The sequence below is a fragment of the Podarcis bocagei genome (genome assembly GCF_964188305.1).
Source record: "Podarcis bocagei genome assembly, chromosome: 6".
Taxonomy (NCBI): domain Eukaryota; kingdom Metazoa; phylum Chordata; class Lepidosauria; order Squamata; family Lacertidae; genus Podarcis; species Podarcis bocagei.
The window spans coordinates 40,754,107-40,774,216 of record NC_138130.1 but is presented as its reverse complement, the minus strand read 5'-3'; the positions used below and the strand labels follow the sequence as shown (position 1 = coordinate 40,774,216).

The 20,110-nt window shown below is 42.8% G+C and overlaps 1 protein-coding gene across 3 annotated transcripts; it reads left to right on the top strand.

Moving 5' to 3' along the window:
• The first annotated feature begins 944 nt into the window (after window positions 1-944).
• On the top strand, window positions 945-17,927 carry CLTRN (collectrin, amino acid transport regulator). Of its 3 annotated transcripts, XM_081199397.1 has the most exons (8): window positions 945-1,089; window positions 3,893-4,132; window positions 4,518-4,601; window positions 5,457-5,515; window positions 9,093-9,178; window positions 12,105-12,224; window positions 13,647-13,841; window positions 16,419-17,927. In XM_081199397.1, exons 3-8 carry the CDS (start codon window positions 4,535-4,537, stop codon window positions 16,576-16,578), a joined length of 687 nt encoding a protein of 228 aa, XP_081055523.1. In that variant the 5' UTR covers window positions 945-1,089; window positions 3,893-4,132; window positions 4,518-4,534; the 3' UTR covers window positions 16,579-17,927. The 3 variants fall into 3 exon arrangements, with proteins under 3 accessions (XP_081055523.1, XP_081055522.1, XP_081055524.1); XM_081199396.1 differs by lacking the exon at window positions 945-1,089 and having other exon boundaries at window positions 3,369-4,132; XM_081199398.1 differs by lacking the exon at window positions 945-1,089 and having other exon boundaries at window positions 3,369-4,132; window positions 4,341-4,601.
• Window positions 17,928-20,110: the final 2,183 nt, after the last annotated feature.

The following is a 20,110-nucleotide window of genomic DNA, read 5'->3' as shown; positions in this document are numbered from 1 at the left end:
TACTGGGACTGATGGGGACTGAAGTGTGACAATATTTGGCAGACCACAGGTTCCCCATCTCTTGCATAAATGGTGCAGCAGCTGTTTCGGCTCAGTTTGGGTGTCCCAGCAGCAGCACCGGATTGACTCCTGCTGGTGTGCCTGAATTGCCCTGGCCTTCTTGCTGTCTTCCCCCCTCACCATCCCAGTATATGTCAGAGATGCTTCTGCCAGGAGGTCGGGTCTGTGGCCCCTCAGATTTGCACAAAACCAGAAAAGTGCACTATTAGTTTGCTTGTGTAGGTTTCTGGTTTTGTGCGCATCTGAGGTATCAATAGGGGGGGAAATGCTTCGTTTGGGGGTGCTAAGAATAGTTAGCAGCACAGCTGGAGATGAAAGCAATTGTATTTTCTCAGTGCACACTTTTCAGATTAACTTGCTGTGCTGTGCAGTATAATGCAGTATCTGATGTCGGAATTCTTAATGTGGTTTGCTAGTGCAGTTGTTCAAATCTGAGGGATCAGAGGGGGGAAATGTAATTCAGGAGCCACAGGAAACAGTTATAAGCACAGCCAGGAAAGAAATGAAAGCATTGAGGAAGTAGGAGGCATGGAAACAGAATGTCTGACAACTGATCCACCCACCCAAAACTACTGAAACAAATTTTCTGTGACCGCAGTTTCTCCAATCAGATTATTCCCGTATCAGATTATCCACATATCTGGTAAACCTGATTTTGCTTGGGGAAAGCATCAAGATTGTTGTTGTTTGAGGGTAATGTCATGTGAACTACGCAAACAGCTGCAAACACAGTGTGGATGAGCCCCTGCTAGGTGTAAATAAACTGTGTTCATTTACTTTGCTGTAGCCTGTCCTGCACTGACATCCAAAACAGGCCGCATGAGTAACCACAGCACTTGTTGCTGTTTTGGTTTTTAAAGCATAAGAATATTAAACAGAATGTTTCATCTCCTATCAAATCTCATTATATCTATTAAGAGATCAGCTGCAACTCAGATACATTCAACAACATTTACTACCTGGTTAAGAAGCTGTAAGGAGTGAGTGAAAAGGAAATTGCCCCGCCTATACAATTTATCATGGAAGCTGGTGGGTATAAAGATGGATTAAAAACAACTCAACTTTTTTAGAGTGGAGTTCCGGAACAAAGCTTTTCTTCAGTTATAAGCTGTGAAGCCCGGAAACCCAAAGTTCAGCTAATCCTGAGATTAGCTGCTAGCCGCAACATGTTTACTTTGGTGATGGGAGAGGGGGGGAGAAGTCAACAACTACAAATCTCGGAAAACTATTGGCATTGTTTTTACCAGTGTTGGATGAGTACCCCAGCTCTGTACTGTGAAACTGATCAAGTTGTGTGTGTGCGTGTGTGTGTTTTAAGAACATTGTTAAATTGCCATTTTGTCTGGCATCATCTCCAGAAGCCCCTAATTTCACATAAGTAGTGTCTGGTGACCTTAGGGCAAATGGTTAGGAGGCACTCATTCTAATGCTCCTTCACACATCCAGCTGATTTTTCTGCACAGAAGGAAGTGATGAGTAAATCTATACACCTCCTGTGCTGAATTGTGATCTGGGGCCAAGTACATCTCTCCGTGTTTGTTTACTGGATGACTTACAAGTGAATGTAGCCACCAATGAAGAGTACAGAGATGTGAGTTGTCTGCAGTGTTTGATCTGCAGAGGCTATTTCACACATGCAATTCTTCTCTTGATGTTGGAGTCACTGAGTGATGAGCACGTACGTGAGGCTTCAGCTCCAAAACCAAAACATTAAACTACTGCTTCATTATACCGCACTGTGGAAAGTACATTTACATACCCTCCAACATTTCTCCAATGAAAATAGGGACGTCCTATTCCATAATGATGATGATGATGATGATTTTATTTATATCCCACCCATCTGACTGGGTTGCCACCCTGCACTCTGCTCTCACCTGTAGCTCCTAGAAGCTGTCAGCATGGGGCAGCAGCCACACCCCAGGAACAGCTTTGACTGGTTGCCTAAACCAGGTGAGGGTACCCTCAGTGAGTAAGGGTCTTCCCCTGCATGGGAAGACAGGTTCTAGCAGATTGAGCGGATGTGGCCAATAGTAGCTCCAATGGTCAAGAAAGTGGTTTCTGCATTATAGAAGGAAGTGAGGGGCAGATGGGGCTCATCAGTGTGGGAAGGTAGCCCATCTAGAAGAAGCAAAACTCTGATCCTAAACCTCCACTGCCTTGTGGGATATCTTCAGAAAAAGAAAAAGCTAAAGAGTAAACCCTACACAAATCCAGAATGGATCCCTAAGATGGTTGGAATGCACCTCCTTCCAGCAACTCCTGCAGGCAAGTTGGTGCTAAACAGATTACTCTAATTTCCTTTACACCACATCATTGAGGTTGAGAGGTGGGTCTTGTTGTCTGGGCAGGCCAGTACCTCCATACACACTGTCCAGGCTTGTGCCCAGCACTCCTGTCTTCCACTGCCTCCCACAGTTTGATCAAACTCATGCTGGTAGCTTTGATGGTATCCAACCATCTCATCCTCTATCGTCCCCTTCTCCTTGTGCCCTCAATCTTTCCCAACATCAGGGTCTTTTCCAGGGAGTCTTCTCTTCTCATGAGATGGCCAAAGTATTGGAGCCTCAGCTTCAGGATCTGTCCTTCCAGTGAGCACTCAGGACTGATTTCCTTAAGAATGGATAGGTTTGATCTTCTTGCAGTCCATGGGACTCTCAAGAGTCTCCTCCAGCACCATAATTCAAAAGCATCAATTCTTCGGCGATCAGCCTTCTTTATGGTCCAGCTCTTACTTCCATACATCACTACTGGAAGATGATGCTAGGCACACACAATTTTGCATTACAGAGAAGTCCCATTACAGAGAAGTCCTTGGAACTTGGTGTTTTTCCATACAACTACACATAAGGCCAGCTAGACAGAGCCAAAGAACTAGTACACACATGAGTTTCAAGCACTTTCCAGTAATACATAAATTATTGTTTGTATTTTTTTAAAATTTAATTTGTATACCATCCTTTCTCCAAGGTTCACACGGCAGTTTACAGTTTATAAAAATACCAATGTACATAACATAAGAACAAACAAAGCAATAACACCCTCCACACACACAGTTTACACGGCCATAGATTGTTTAATTTGCCAAATGCCTGAGAGAAGAATAATGTTTTTGCCTGGCACCTAAAATAGGTAACGAAGGCAACAGGCGAGTCTCCCTGGGGAGAGCATTCCACAAATGGGGAGCCACAGCAGAAAAGGCCTGTTGTCATCTTGACACCCTCTGGACCTCTTGTGGAGGAGGCACACAAAGAAGGACCTCAGATGACGATCACAGGTCTGAGTCTGTTTGCGTAGGGAGAGGTGGTCCTTGAGATACTGCGGTCACATGGTGTATTTGAAAGTCACGCCTCTGAAAGTCATTAAGTCTTAGGGCCCTCCAGCCAGCTGGTTGTGTGTGTCCTGTTGGTGATGGTGTGTATCTGACTGAGTACAGTAGCCACAGGTTCAAATGGAGCTGGCAGGCAGCATCTTTTCCCTTGATATGTCCTCACATAAAAATTTCAGGTTCAGGTAGCCTTTACTGCAATGCACAGCTTGGGACTGAGATCATCAATATTCTAAAGCAGACATACTTTCTGCTTCTTCTGAAGCAGCAGATGACATCCAGCAGGCAAAAAGAACGTGTTGCTCTCCAAAAGTTGATGGACTCCAGCTTCCATTAATCCCTCCCAGACAGCGTGACTAGTGACCAGGGATGGTAAGAATTTCAGTTCACATCATCTTGAGGCCACAGGTTCACCACCTGTGCTCCTACAGACTGCTGAATTGTCAAGTTTTACAATGCAAAACGGATTGTTTTTCTCTCCCTCTCATATCCCGTGGTCTCCAGGAGGTCCTGTTATGTCACCGCAGTGGAATGCTGCAGAATGCCAACAACAATCCAAAACCCTTTGAAAAATATTTACAACTAACAAACATAAAATCAGGGCGAAAGTTTTGTATGGCCATTTAGCTGGGGACAAGATGAGAGGTCGAAGAGTACAGTTCTCTAGACAAGTGTGTTGCTTCCCAGTTGTTTCGTTTACTTCCATCCAAGGCTATTTGTCTACATGACATATTCTTTTGGCAGGTAACTTCCTTCACAATTTATGATCGTGTGTGGCAGTATAGTACAAATTCACTAAAACAGTTTAAAAAACCCAGCATTTAAATAAGGTGGGGTGTGTGTGTGTGTGTGGAGTTTATGACTGAGAGGACAAAGTGTTCAGTTGTTGGATATTTATTATATGAAATGTTATGAGAAAGAAAATAAAATACTTCTTACCTGCTTTATTCAGGTGCACCTAAAGAGATAAAAGGATGAAAACGGATGCTTCCCCAACTGTTTTTGCTAAGATAAAGGGGGTTAATTATTAAACTTTCTACTTCATCATTTCCTAGTTCTGCTGATGCTTTAATCCTGGGTCATTGGAAGTTTAAGACTGCATTACAGTCTTTTTTGTTTTTCCCTGAAGTTTCCAAGTCTGGAAGGATGTTAGGGAGATTGCTGCTTGCATCTGCCTGGGTTGCTGTTGCATATCCTGAATTTTGCAAACCAGGTAAGATTCCATTTTATGTCTTAACCTTCAGTCGCTGTCATTTTGACGACCTGGCACATTGAAAACCCAGGGCTGTAGTTCTATGTATACTTCGAAGTAAGCCTTAGAAGTGGGACTAATTTCTGAAGAACCATTTCTGAATATGAAATGATACTGGGTTGCCTTGAAATCAGGAGTGCCTTTATTAGGGTTAAAATAACTCTGAGAATCCTGATGGGGCAATTCACATAACCTTTCCAATAATATCCTCTTTGTCACCAATCATTCAACACTGGTTGGCAGGTCTCTGAAAAATAATGACAAATCTGTATAAGTGGTCCATGATTTCTACACAATTTGTTGGTGGGTGGGTGGCATTCAAATGTACAAATTTTCTTCTTTTACGTCTGAATCCTAAGCAAAGTTATCTGGAAATCCCTGCCCCCCAAGTACAGTAATTGTGTTTGGGGGTCTCCATTTCCTGAAATACATTCAGAACATATTTATTTGAAATATCTCTGATCTGCCCTTATATCACATTGCGATATAAGGATGGGGTATTTTCATAGCTGTCAACTTTTCCCTTTTCTTGCGAGGAATCCTATTCCAAATAAGGGAATTCCCCTTTAAAAAAAGGGAAAAGTTGACAGCTATGGGTATTTTTGCTCAACATAACAGGGATAATAATATAAATTAATACCAACCTACAGAACTGCAACATAAAAATACAAGGAGGAGATAAAATCAGAATATGAGCAATAATGATAATAATAATGCTCTGATGCACTGAAGAACACAAATGAATAACAAAGCTCTATTGACTAATTTATACGTGCATGAATGTACATTTTACTTTATCCTTTTTCTTTGTAACAGATGCAGAGAATGCTTTCAAAGTGCGGATTAGTATCAAAAGAGCTCTAGGAGATAATGCAGTAAGTGAAATATTTACATCCACTTTTTCTGGTGAAAGTTTTACAAGAGGCCGATTAGTGTTAACTGTGTCGTGAAAGAGATATAAGCTTGCCTATGAAAGTTATTAAATTATCAATCCAGTAAATTTTCTGACAAATTGTTTTTTTCCTTCTTTGAGATCTGAGCAACGCTGCTTGAGGAGATACAATGCTTTTCATCCATTTGAAAAACAAACACACTTTCCACAGCAGACTTCCAGACTGTCATTCTTTTCTAAACTATTTCACATACTTATGCTTAAGTATGAAGCACACAGTTTATGAGGCTGTCAAACCCTACTGGAATCATTATTTTGGTTGTCAGCTGCATAGATCGAGACTATTGAAGGATTAAATGAATGTTATCAAATACTGTGGTCATGTAACTCTCTCTGTTGGAGTAAGCGTATTTTGTGTCAGCTTCTGGCTGCTTCAGACATCTCTTCTAGGGAAGGAAAGAACGGCTTTTGTTCAGTTGCATGTATACCATATGGTGCCACTTGAAAGGATAACCAGCTGTCCTCTACCCTGATAAGACAAACCTGTATATGAAGCCTCACCAGGGTCTGCCCCTCTACAAGCCCCAATGCTCCTGGATCTACCAAGGCAGCTCTGTCAGCTATACCAGTTGTTTTTATTCACATTAACAACATTAACATTTATATTCCGCCCTTCATCCAAAGATCTCAGGGAGGTTCACAAGATAAAAATACATAATAAGAATAAGAATAATTTATTATTTATACCCAACCATCTGGCTGGGTTTCCGCAGCCACTCTGGGTGGCTCCCAACAGAACACCAATAACAATGATAAAAAAGCAGCAACATCAAACATCAAAAACTTCCCTAAACAGGGCTGCCTTCAGATGTCTTCTAAAAGTCAGATACAGTGGACGCTCGGGTTGTGAACGTGATCCGTGCGGGATGCACATTCGCAACCCACAGCGTTTGCAACCTGCGTGTGCGCATGTGCGGGTTGCCATTCGGTGCTTCTGCGCATGCGCAAAGCGCGATTTAGCACTTCTGCACATGCACAACCGCCAAAACCAGAAGTAACCCGTTCCGGTGCTTCCAGGTTTTGGCGGTCCGCAACCCGAAAAAACGCAACCTGAAGTGTCTGTAACCCGAGGTATGACTGTAGTTGTTTATGTCCTTGACATCTGAAGGGAGGGCGTTCCACAGGGTGGGCACCACTACCAAGAAGGCCTTGTAGCTTCACTTCTTGCAGGGAGGGAAGCGCCAGAAGGCCCTTGGTGCTGGATCTCAGAATAAAAGCACAAATAAACAGAACAAGAACAAAATTATAACCCACCCCCGAACACATGTAAAAGGTTGTAGAATATTAGTTTATATGAGGAGAGGTATTGTGGTCCTTAGCCATTTAAGGCTTTATAAGTCAAAACCAGCACTTTGATTTGGGCCCAGAAACTAACTGGCAGCCAGGATGAGTGTAACAGGTTCAAAGCATTTTCCCTCAGTGAGCAACCTGGCTGCTGAATTCTGCTCCAGATGAAGTTTCTGATCCGTCTTCAGAGGCAGCCCTATGTATAATGCATTGCAGTAATCCAGCCTAGAAGTTACCAGAGCATAGACAGCTGAAGTTAGGCATGGGCTACATGCCAAAGCTGATGGAAGGCACAGTAAAGGACCCAGGAATACCCCCAAGCGATGTACCTGCTCCTTCAAAGGGAGTGTAACCCCAGCAATAGCAGGCAACTTCCCATCCATCCAGTCTAGGGAACCACCCACTAACAGTGCCTCGGTCTCATTAGATTGAGTTTGTCGGCTGTCATCCAGTCCATTGCCGGGGCAAGGCAACGGTCCACCACAACCACTGCCTCACCTGCAGATGTAAAGGAGAAGTAGAGCTGTGTGCCATCAGCATAACCCCCAACTCTGAATGGCCCCATTCAGCAGTTTCATGTAGATGTTAAACAGCATGGGGGGATAAAATTGAGCCCTGAGGAACTCCACACTGAAGGCTCCATGGGGCTTAAGAACACTCTCCAAGCATCACCCTTTGGAAATGACCATCCAAATAGGACCAGAACTACTGCAAAGCCATCCCTAACCTGACAGCTGCTCCAGAAGAATACCATGGTTGATGGTATTGAAGGCCCCTAAGACAGGGTGGTCCAAATTTTCATACTGAGTGGGTTGCAAGAGTGCTGCCTTGTCAGGGAGCGAGGTCAAAATGATGCCCCCCACCCAGAAGAATTGATGCTTTTGAATTATGGTGCTGGAGGAGACTCTTGAGAGTCCCATGGACTGCAAGAAGATCAAACCTCTCCATTCTGAAGGAAATCAGTCCTGAGTGCTCACTGGAAGGACAGATCCTGAAGCTGAGGCTCCAATACTTTGGCCATCTCATGAGAAGAGAAGACTCCCTGGAAAAGACCCTGATGTTGGGAAAGATGGAGGGCACAAGGAGAAGGGGACGACAGAGGACAAGATGGTTGGATAGTGTTCTCGAAGCTACCAGCATGAGTTTGACCAAACTGCGGGAGGCAGTGGAAGACAGGTGTGCCTGATGTGCTCTGGTCCATGGGGTTACGAAGAGTCGGACACGACTAAACGACTAAACAACAACAACACCCAGATTTAAATACCTATAACAGTGACATAATCATTGTGAAATATTTTATTTGTATTATATTGTATTTAAGGATGAGAAATTCATTAAAATAACAATTCATCAGATGTGCAAACCTTCTGTATGTCTAGTGAATCAGCATTCATAGCTATGGGTACATTCGTCTACTGCATCTAACCTACTTTACTGGAACACAAAATGAATATTTTGAAATTCTAGGAAATTACAAATCATTCTTCCTAACTAAAGAGACAAGGAAGAGAATTTTTAACCCGGATAAAAAATTACATTGGATATAAAGATACATTAAGTTCAAACTGCATTTAATTACAAATGAACTGATCTGAATTATTGCACAATTAAATGTGGATGCTTTGGTGATTTCTAGGTAACATGTTCAAACATAAATCATTTTTGCATTCACTGTCCTTTGTTGTTCTTTTCATAGTAGAGATTGGCAACTGGTGATATCCTGGCCAAATCCAGACCCCCAACAGTTGTTGTCTGCTCCCTCTCCCCGCAGCCGTGGCCCAGTTTCCATTCTAGAAGAATAGAATAGAATATGTAGCTGTGATCACGGGATTCAGGATCAAACTACATGTTCCACCTCTGCTGCATGTCTTCGAACCAAGCCTGACTGCTTATTCTTCTTTGCTAAGGACTTTGTAGGCCAAAAGGGCACTTGGAGTTGTGCCTGGAACATAACCATCAGCTCTTTAAACAGTTCTCATGTACAAGTGACAGGCAGCTGCTGGCTAAAGTTTCCAGATTTTATCTTTGTAATAAGAGCACCTTTTGATAGGAAGGCCAGATACAAACTTAACTAATTTAACAAATACATTTAACTAATTTAACTAATAAATACACAGCACATTGTAGTTACCTAGTCTGTGTTTCTCATGAGAGTATTAGCTGAAAAGCAATAAAATCGCTATCCATAACAGTGTATATGTGTGTTTTTACAGTATACTTGGGATGCTAATGAAGAATACCTGTTTAAAGCAATGGTGGCTTTTGCCATGAGAAGATATTTCAGCCAAGAAACCACCCAGTGAGTATGCCTAATTTTCCTGTCAGTCAGCCTTCCCCAACCTGGTGCCCTCGAGATGCTTTGGATTAAAACTCCCACCAAGCCCAGCCAGATGCAATTCAGAGCACCCACACTCCAGAATGATGCAGAGCAAAAGACTTGAAACACAGAGGACTTGCTAAAGTAATTTGGGATAAAGCCCAAGGCCTTACTGTTCCAAAAAAGGAGCCAGCAATCCCAAGTGGTCCAGTCAACTAAACATTCAGTTGAACATGCCTAAAGTAACTGTTGGATCCCAGTCCAGGAGGGGAAAACTTGTTTCCTGGAAACTGGAAGAAGAATAGCAGCAGCTCCTTTTGTTTTATCTCTTTATCATCACTATCTAGCTTGAAGGAGGCTCTCCTGCATCAGATATTCCGAACAGGTTTACATTTGTTTATAAGCATATTTGCTTTTTGCTGGAGCAAGCAGAAACAGTCCCAATGTAAATGCAAATTTTGCACTTCCATATTAAGAAATAATAACATTTTGACAAACAGCTTTTCCCCCAGTGGTGATTTAACCATACTTTGTGTCTTACTTAACAGACCTGTCAAATTATTTGTGCAATTCCTAAAGGACAACACACTAGGCGTTGATCATTCTATGTTAAAACTTACTGACTGTAGCCTTTGTGAGGGGTTTGTTACTTCAGTTTCTGTAATCTGTGACTTGTTTAAAATGCTGAACAGATGCTTAGTGTGTCGGGGAAGTTAAACTTTAGAACAGCCAATAAGTAAGAACACTTACTTTCATTCAGATGTGTTATGTTAAATCCTTGAGTGCAACTGGGTTGAGTCCAGACCAGTGCCAGAACTACAGAATTTTCCATAGGGGACAAAAGTCTGCCCTGTTGCCCCCTCTCACTGCAGGTTTGTGTCCCCCTGCTAACATGAGAAGGAAGCCTTCATTCTCTTCCTCCATAGAGGTTGGAGTCGGCACCCACCAATGTCGGGTGGCTGAAGACATTTTGCTGCCTGAAGCGAAGGACAAGATGGCACCTTCTCCCAAGAAGCCAATTGACTGGTAGTTGAATCTTACTCTAATACTGGTGAAAGGACAGTATCTTCCACTGCGCTTGAGGGTATCAGGCTAGCATAGGGAGGACAGGGCAGGTCACATGGCATTCGCAGTTCTATCCCCTCCCTGCACCTCAGCGTCTGCCGCCTGAGGCAGCTGCTTCACTCTGCCTCATTGTCAGGCTGCTCCTGTTTCTTCTCTTTGTCAGCCTCCCACCGCTGCCACCACCAAGAAAGGTCTTTCACCCCTACATTGTGTGTGTGTGTGTGTGTGTGTGTGTGTGTGTGAGAGAGAGAGAGAGAGAGAGAGAGAGAGAGAGAGAGAGAGAGAGAGAGAGAGAGAGAGAAACCTTCTCTAGTTGTGATTTTAATTCGTTTTAAGTTGTTTTAATGCTGTATTTTATAGTATACCAATAAGTAGTAGCGGTGGTGGTGGTAAATATGCCTTAATTTTTGTATGTATCATGATGGATGACTCCACACTAATTCTATTGATAAAACTAGCAGCAGATGCAACTGAAATACCATAACATGTTATTAAATCTGTAACTTAACATGTAATATATAAAATAAAACATCAGTAATAAGTAACAGAAATAGTATTACACTGCTGTTAAGCAGCCAGAAGATGTCACCATTGAACAGAGGTAAAATCCTGTGCCGGTTTTTACCTCAGGATACTTTTTTTTTTTAAAAAAAGAGCCATGTTGCGGATGGATCAAGGTTAGAAGGGCCACCAACATTGGCTCTACACACTGATCATCTCCTGCACTAGCCAAGAAGTGGGTTGGACATTTTAAAGCCCCTACTTTCTAGTGTGAGCTGCAGAGATGGTGGCAGAACCTCAGCTGCTGGCTTCCATTTTCCAGCTTTGACCACATGGATGGGCAAAAGCAACAAAAGTGCTTTTGTTGCTAGAGCGGAAAAGAAGTATGGAATCAGCAATCATGAGAGACAGATATTGAGCCTTCAGGCCACCAGCTGCCTATTCCATTTGCTTAGAGACTTGAACTAATTTCTGTGAGGCAATGAAGTACATGCCAGAAATGCAGGTTTGCTCAATTAAAGTGCTTTGACACTCTAACACAAGCATTTTTGTAATGGGCTTTTTGCAGTAAGGAAATTAATGGGGAAATGCTCTGAAAAGTGTGGGGTGAACAAATGATTAATAGGAAGTTGTATAAATATCCCACAAGCAAATTGGGGTGAATGCTTGATAAACAGGCCTAAGTTGTAAGGAAGAACGATGAGACAGCAACCTAAAAGATTCGGCTCAATGGGCAATCATTGCCTTCCAGAGTCCACTGTGCGACTGGTCTTCTCTCAGTGCTCCATATCCTGTTTTCCATACCACATCTTGAATTGGGGACGTAATAATAAAGAAGAGCACCTCCTTAATGAAGGGGCTTGATTTCCAGATAATCTTGAACCTGCCCCCTGTCTTTTGACTACTTAGGACAGGGGTCTGCAACCCGTGGCTCCGGAGCCGCATGTGGCTCTTTTACATCTTTGCTGCGGCTCCGGGGCAGATACTAGCGAGGGGAGGAGGCGCATTGTGCGCCCCGACCCTCCTCACTGTGGCGGGCGCTGTACTGGCTGTGATGTCGCATGGGGGGCGGTGCGTGCGTTCCCACCCGCTGTCAGATCGTGGCTCCGGAGATATATTTGTTTTAAATGTCGCAATGGTTTTGCGGCTCCCAGTTGTTGTTTTTTCTTCGGAAACGGGTCCAAGTGGCTCTTTTTGTCTTAAAGGTTGCAGACCCCTGACTTAGGACTTGGTTGTCATTATTCCCTGTTTGTTGATAATCCCCTTCTTCTTCTTCTTCTTCTTCTTCTTCTTCTTCTTCTTCTTCTTCTTCTTCTTCTTCTTTATCCTAAACTTTTCACAGAATTTCCAACGTATTGCTCTGCAACGTAACAGATCGGGTATCATTTTGGTTTGTGGTCACAGATTCATCCACAAATGCAACAACTACTATTCCTAGGAGTGATGTGGAAGCTGCCATAAGGTACTGCATCATCCATTTATATCTTCTCACAATGTTGTTCTAACCAAACATATTGTCTGTTAGTAAGCATTTGCATTGCATTGCTGGTCAGAATTGCTTAGAGTTGCTTAGAGCAATTTATAGCTCTCCAGTAATTCAATCTTGTAGGCTAGATTCCAAGAGAGTGGCGTGTTCAAATCTACACAGTGGGCTTCATACTAGAACAGGGTTTTAAACCTGTGTTCTCTAACTCCATGCCCGAGACTTATTTTTTCACATAAATTTCCTGTTATCAATGCTTTTAATCACTTTGAGCTATATATACAGTATATCCCTTTCATTTGTATCATTGTAAGAATTGCTTTCTGCTTTTATAAAGCACAGTGGAAATGTACTTTTCTCTCACTTCCTCATTTTTTTTAAATAATCACATTTAAAATGGGAAGTGAGGAGCTTATTTGAGGGGAGAAGAATAGCCCATTTTGGGACCTCCATTATATGTTAGGAATTTGTTAATGATGGTGCCTTTAAATGGGGAATCCAGGAAGGTTTCAGTGGAAAATAGTTGTCATGGGTGTTTTTAACTTGCTGTTGAACTTAGGTTGTTGTTTTTTTAATCATGTTATCTTTTAGAAGTGTATTGCCTCTGGTTTGAATAAATGTGAATGTGGCAATGAATGAGACTGCATTCTTCGAGAAAGATTAACTTTTAAGCTTATGAGCAGATTAAACTGTTTTCTACAGAGAAACTCAAACCAACTTCACTGCAATTGTGTGTGTCTGGGGTGGGGAGGAGATTACTGATTTGTTGGACCATGGTAAGAATAGTGGAATGCACTTTGTTTTGGCTGCTCTTCGAAGCATTTACACTCTGCATAAGCAGATTTACCGTAAGTCTCTTTCTTCATCCGCGGCATGCAGTTCTAGCACCTTGGACTTAAAAATGTTGGCCATCATGATAGGAGATGTTGTTGAAATGTTTGTTATGGTACCATCAGTCCCTATTGCTAAAGGATAGCTAAAAACTAATAAAAATGCTGCCCAGTGCTGAATTCAGGGTGGGGGGGAGAGAGAATAGGGTTTTAATGAAATACACAAGCTCCACGCCCCAATTTTAACCAAGCCATGGTCTCCCAGAACACTGCAAAACCAGTGTGATTTGGTAAGAAAGACAAGGTCCTTATAATTCAAGCACCGCTCCTTTTATACGGCACCACAGCAGCCCAAAGCAGACTGAAGGGCTGAAGTGAAGAGGAGAGGAAGGGGAAAACCTATCCCATCCAGTGGCATAACGTTGGATCTTGCCCAAAACGTTTACTTGTATAACAGTTGTTATAAAATGCATCACTATTTGTGCTGTCGCCAACATTTATAATGTGAAAACAAAACAATTAAAGAAAGGGGGAAATGAACAAGATGTTCTACTTCGTATCTCTTTTTAAGGAAGAACAAAAACCGAATCAACAGTGCCTTTTTACTGAATGATGATGCGCTGCAGTTTCTGGAAATCTCGTCCACTTTAGCACCAGCAGTTGAAGGCTCTGTGCCGACGTGGCTGATTGTGTTTGGTGTTGTCCTTTGCATCATTACGGTTGGAATTGCTTACCTTATAATATCCGGAATCCATCAACGCAAGAGGTGAACGCTGCATGTTTTTATGTTTTTGCGTTGGCTTTTAAGGGAACTGTAGGTTTTGGGAGGGAGTGGTTGCTTAAAATGTCTGTCCATCCCTTCACCGAGACTTCAAGGGACCTAACAGCAATAATTCAGAAACAAAGAGGTCAATTTTAAAAAATTCAAAAACAGAACTTCCAAATTTATGGATTTCCCCAAAAAGTCAAAGGAGAACAATACATTCACGAACTAGTCACATCATAAACACGCCAGGAGAAAACAGTTTCATTGAGCACTTAGCACTTGAATACTGTGAGGCAGGGGGTCAGCCAGATCTACTGAAAAGAGTTTGGATTTGATATCCTGCTTTATCACTACCCAAAGAAGTCTCAAATCGGCTTACATTCTCCTTTCCCTTCCTCCCCCACAACAAACACTCTGTGAGGTGAGTGGGGCTGAGAAAGAAGTGTGAGTAGCCCAAGGTCACCCAGCAGCTGCATGTGGAGGAGCGGAGACGCGAACCCGGTTCCCCAGATTACGAGTCTACTGCTCTTAACCACTACACAACACTGGCTCTCCACACTGAGGCAGTGGGTTCCATAGCCTAGGTACCATAATGGAGAAGAGCTCTCCCATGTACAAACCAGCTATTCCTTTGAAGGTGGTGGGACACGGAATTGGATCACCGATCTGAGCTGGAGAGCAAGATATACGGGAGGAGGCTGGTCAAATTTGTCGGCCAAATTCATAACAAAAAGAGAAAAGTCATATTTAACTACCAGTTTCTATTTGGGGGCAGGGGAGTGCAGCCTTGCTCCTGCTTCTTGATCTCCCTGCAACTTTCAATACCTGGCCCCTGGCAGCTAAGTTCTAGGGTGCCACAGGGTGTTATTTTCTCCCCAGTGCTATTTCATATCCATATGAAGTTGCTGGGAGATTTGGAGCAAGGTATGAGTACAGTGATTCAAGAGAGGCCATACTGAATCAGTGCCTGGATGCAGTGGTGGGATGGATGAGAGAAAATAAGCCGAGCGTGAATCCTGGCAAGGAGGCGGCAGTGTAGGTGAGTGGTTCCAGTGTCTGATCAATTGGTCCATTGCCTGCCCTGAATGGGGTTGCACCTCCCCTGAAGGAGCAGGTATGCAGTCTGGTAGTGATTCTAGATCCAGCTTTGTCACGGGAGGCCCAGGCAGCCTGCGAGGCTAGAAGCATCTTTTACCAGCAGCAAATGGTATGACAACTTCCTAGACAGGGAGTAGCTCAGCCATTGGTGACTTCAGGGTTGGATTTAAGTCTCTGCTCTCTTATGTGGGGCTTCCCTTGTGCCTGACCCAAAGTCTACAGTTAGTGAAGGATGCTACAGCACAGCTGCTGACAGGTGTGTGACCTTGTCAACATGCAACATCTCTGCACAGAGATCTGCACTGGCTGCCAATCTGTTACCGGGCCGAGTTCAAGGTGTTACAATTTGGAACCAGTTTCCTTGTGGGTCCACCTTACTCCATAGATGCCCACCTGACACCTCACAGAAGACTACAGGGAATGTGAATGTGGCCTCAATGGGTGAATGGCTTTGGGCCATTTGAGGGAGACATGAAAGTGAAGGCAGTCATGTGAAGATGAGGTTGTAGAAGATCCATGTTGCAATCAAGGAAAGCACTTTCCATTTATTCTTAGCAAAGCTCACCACCCAAGGATTTGCAGCAGAACTATATACTTTTATGGCAGTGAGTATTGCTGATATGCAAGTCCTGACTGAGCTTGTTCCCGCATGTATTATGGAGCTGAAGAAATGCTGTGGCTGACCTTTGAGTCTGTTATCTCCCCATAGCAGCTGATGCTTCATCATATATGGCAGGGGAGGGTCTTTCCCTGAGAATCAGTGGTTGGCAAGGTCAGAAATCAATCTGGAAATAACCCAAGAAGAGATTGCTAAGCTGTTCCTTCTAGTCAAGATGGAAAAAAAACAGGGAAATTTTGGTAGGACAGTCATTGCTTTTATCACAATTATATCAGAGGTGGGGTCATCTAGAAAATAAGTGGTGTGAAAGGCAGAATAAGCAGATGAAAAAAATGGTTGTGACAGAAGCTGTAGGGAAATTTCTAACTGTAAATGAAGTTCATTTTTGCTGACGATGAGAGGTTGATGAATGTGCTAGAATCTCAGTTGTTAAATCAGTATTTGCCAACCTGGTGACTTCCAGCATGCCGGATTGGGTTGGCAAAGTCTATCTTAAACATAGACGATGTCTTGCTGCTGGATTGCACCACACGTACTCAGAGATCTCCTAAGATTGCCTTTAGCCAAGAGCTGTGTCAAGTTGCATTGGTAAAGAAAAAGCACAAGGAATATGTTTTTCTCCTGTGCAGCCCTCACAGGGCAGACTGAAGATCCGCATTTATGAGCTTTGCATCTTTTGGGGGTGTGGGAAGAGGGCTTGCTCACACAGCCAGTAACACTCTAGGCTCGCCTGTTATCTGTCTGCACTGCAGCCCAGATGCTACCAATCCACTGTACTAAAATGGGTTTAGGTACGTTGAAATTCTGTTTCCCAAGTCATGCTTCTCGAGGACAATAACTTTCTCCTCTACTCTTTTCAGACGTAATAAGGCACCTGAAGAAATAGAAGGTTTAGAAGATAAATGTGAAGCAACCATAACAATGGAAAATGGAATCCCCTGCGATAGCTTGGATTTAAAAGCTGGCCGTATTAATGGAGTCTATGCAGCAGCAGATGACGAGCGGTTCACACCCTTATGAACTGTCTCAGTTTCTCTCGTGCCCTTCCTTGGGACTCTGCCCTCGTTTTATCTAGCAATTAATGATGATTATCGGAGAACAAGAAGAGAGAAAACTTGTGTACTTTGCCTTGTTTTCATTTGGCGATTCCTTTTATAAGCATGTTCATACATACACACCCAAATTCAGTTCTCATTGAAAGGTTCATGGAAAGAGCAAATCTGACTCCCAACGCTTAATGTTCTTTGGACCTATCAGAGATTTGAGGACAAAGGCCATTTCACAGCAGGAACAGTATTAGTAGGGATAGATGGATCACTCTGTTCCTGCTCCTTATAACTTTTGCATATTTAATCCATAAGCTTGTTCCATCCCACATTCAATTAAAAGGGGGGGACCCAAATTCCTGCACTTTTATTTTTTAAATACATTTTTGAACATATTTCCACAAAATTATTCTTCCAAAAACACATTTCAAAATGTGTATTTCTGGGATCCAGGAACAACCATTTGGATTTCTCACAGGACCCCTGTGTAGCATTTAAAAATGCATTTTTGTATGTTTTGAGCCAAAAGCGACATCACAAGATGCAGAAAAGTGCGAAAGCCGAAGAATAAATGCGTAAGGATCTCTATACATTAATGAGGGAGGTTCAGATCACCAAAATCAAATCCTTCAAACATCCTGACTTGTTACTAGTATTTAAATGTTTAGTTGGCCTTTGCCTTTTACTTTCCGAGTGAGGGGAAAGAGTGAATTGCTTTGATCCAATATATTAACCAACATGTGCGCTTCACTGAGGCCCATGAGAACAGAGGATGGGGGAAATGGGTGAGAAATGAACATTTGCTGCCCTTAGGGGTTTACGGATGATCACTTTTCAGAGACATGTTGTGCTCTTGTCGCTGTCATTGTGCCTTTGAAGCAAGTTCATGATCTCTTCTGGAATGGCTTTTGAAGATTTCTGCAGGGCTTTAAGAAGTAAAGATGGCGGGGGGGGGGACTAGCTTCCTGCTCCATCACTGCTGCCAATAGATGTGCATAGTTTGGTGTAACTGTTATGACCACCTCTGGGCTAACACTCAGAGGTTGAACAGAGGGAAGACGATTAGGAGGAGCTCGTAGATTGAACCGCAGGGAGCAAGAGGAAGCAACAATAGTGCATGTACTGATATTCAGAGGGAGGAAGCATGCTCAATAGCAGGCCTGTACATGCGTCCTTCTCAACTTGCATGTATCTCTGCCCCTTCCTACAAACTGTGCTTGCTGTCTTTTCCAGCTGTAAACCCCATTGAGCAAGGGGATGTATGTCTTTTCCATACATGCTGTGGTGTACTTTTTTAGACAATAAAATACACTATTGCTGAAAGCATCTCAGTCTTTTGAATTCAAGAACTGTGAAGCAGGAATGGATATCACTACACGAGAGTTTCATTGCGGGGGTTCTGTCATGAACCAGTGACCTTGCACGCTTCTTACTCTCAGAACTGTTATGGAATGTCTTTCTCGGATAGGCAAGATGAGACATTGCTCTGGCTGTCTAATTCTAGTAGCTGCCAACACTCAAGCAGAGAAGGGGTACTGGGTATCCACAAACAGGAGTTCGCTAATATTTGGGTGTCTCTGCACTTTCCTTTCTACATACATGAAGAAACGGCCACCATACCAAAGGTAACATGTTAAATTAGGCCTGGGCATATTCAGGAGTTAAGGCAGTGGAGATATTACTCTAAACTTGTAAGAGCTCATCCAAGCCTTTAAGTATTTCTGAAATCAAAAACATTTGGTTCACTCTTATTAGAAAGGCAGCATTAACTAGTGAAAGGAACAGAAGTACCACTGAACACAAATACAGCACCATTTTTCTTGGACTAAGATATTCAGCATGTAGAACTAGACCTGCCTTGGGCACATGCTGGGGTCAAAGAAAAGTTGCTTTCTTGTCCTGACTGAGCTCAGAATCAGAATCTGCCCCGTGCCTTTCTCATCTTCCACAGGAGGTGTGAATGATACCCACTTGCCATTGCAAAACTCTCATTGCAGGACTCTTCTGGTCCAAGTGTTGCAGGGCAGAAATATTTAGATTGTCACTGGATGAAGAGTTCTGGGTCAGAACTCTGCAAATGCACATCCCCTTCCCTACCCCTGCCTCTCATTCTTTGTCATAGGATGTAGGCCTTCTTGACAGTCAAGCAAGACTTGGACTTGGGGGAAATCATATGGGGGAAATCATATGAGTGCCATACTTGTCCTCCAGATATAAACATGATATTAAATCCTATGGATTTCAGTGGGACCTCCAAGTTGATTTGCTTACAACAGTAGCCTTATAGCACAATTCTATGTATGTCTACTCAGAGGACCATTGACTTCAATGGGGCTTCCATAGAACTACAGCATGGGTGGTTCCCTCCAGATAGTGGTGGACTACAGCTCCTTGTCTTTCCTGACCATTTGTGTTGGTTGATGGGAGTTGTAGTCCAACACCATCTGGAGGACACCACATTGATTGACTCTTAGATTACAGTTTTAAAACCATAGAGAATTCATTTGGTCTTCAGCCATTGGTCTCTAACATGTGAGTGGGCCCATTAGTGAGCTGCGGCCTAAAATAAGAATCATAGACTCATAGAATTGTAGAAATGGAAGGGACCGTGAGGGCCATCTAGTCCAACCCCCTGCAATGCAGGAATCCACATTTTGCCCAATTTGGAGCTTGAACAGACAACCTTGAGATTGTCTCATGCTCTACTGATGGTATTATTGTAAGCAAAATGACTATTCTGCCTTACTTGGCAAAAATCGGTACAAGCAAATGAGGCACCCACAAAGCCCTTGAGTCAGGCATGAACCTTGTCTTATTAAGAGACAACTTCTTTTAAAGGTCAGGGTGATGCTACAACCACTCACCGAAAAATCTCAACATTTATATCCCATACATTTCCAGGAAACAGGTTGCAGCACTGGAATGAGCAAACAGAGCTTTCCTGATTTTCTGTCCAGGAGGCAGACAGACAATTGATGCATCACAGAGACACCAGGCTGAAAAGAGATAAGGTTGTTAGCACATAATTGGGAACAAAGAAGAGCTGAGATGCTTGATACAAGCCTAATTCTTTGCAGTTTTAAAGGAAAGAGGTTAACAGATTTTAACACAGAGAATACCCTTTCAGCTCCAGAAGTTAATTGGTAATTTACATTTTTTAATTGCCAGCTGAGTAGCTTTGTAGTAAGATTTTTGCAAATTAAGTTTAGCTAAACCATCCAAACCTTAGAAATATATGTTTATTGTTACTGAGCTATCTTCAGCGATGTTAATAGATATGTACTGTAGTACAGCACAATAATAGTACGGTACTATTACGTACCGTTATAGATATTGAAATGTTAAATGTGTATATTATGATTCTGGGTGGGTGGGTGTGCAATAAACAATATTCCCAGTTTAAAGATTTCTGTGAGTGTAAATTACTGGGTAAATCTGCCGAGATGCACTATTGCCACTTTATAATGATCCTAATTCACAAGATTCCTAGAACATATGCAAAATGG

Excerpts from the sequence above, each read along its gene's own strand:
- CLTRN (XM_081199397.1), top strand. The coding sequence starts at position 4,535 with ATGTTAGGGAGATTGCTGCTTGCATCTGCCTGGGTTGCTGTTGCATAT. Across the intron at positions 4,602-5,456 it reads TCCTGAATTTTGCAAACCAG|ATGCAGAGAATGCTTTCAAA; the intron begins GTAAGATTCCAT and ends TCTTTGTAACAG. Across the intron at positions 13,842-16,418 it reads GGAATCCATCAACGCAAGAG|ACGTAATAAGGCACCTGAAG; the intron begins GTGAACGCTGCA and ends TACTCTTTTCAG.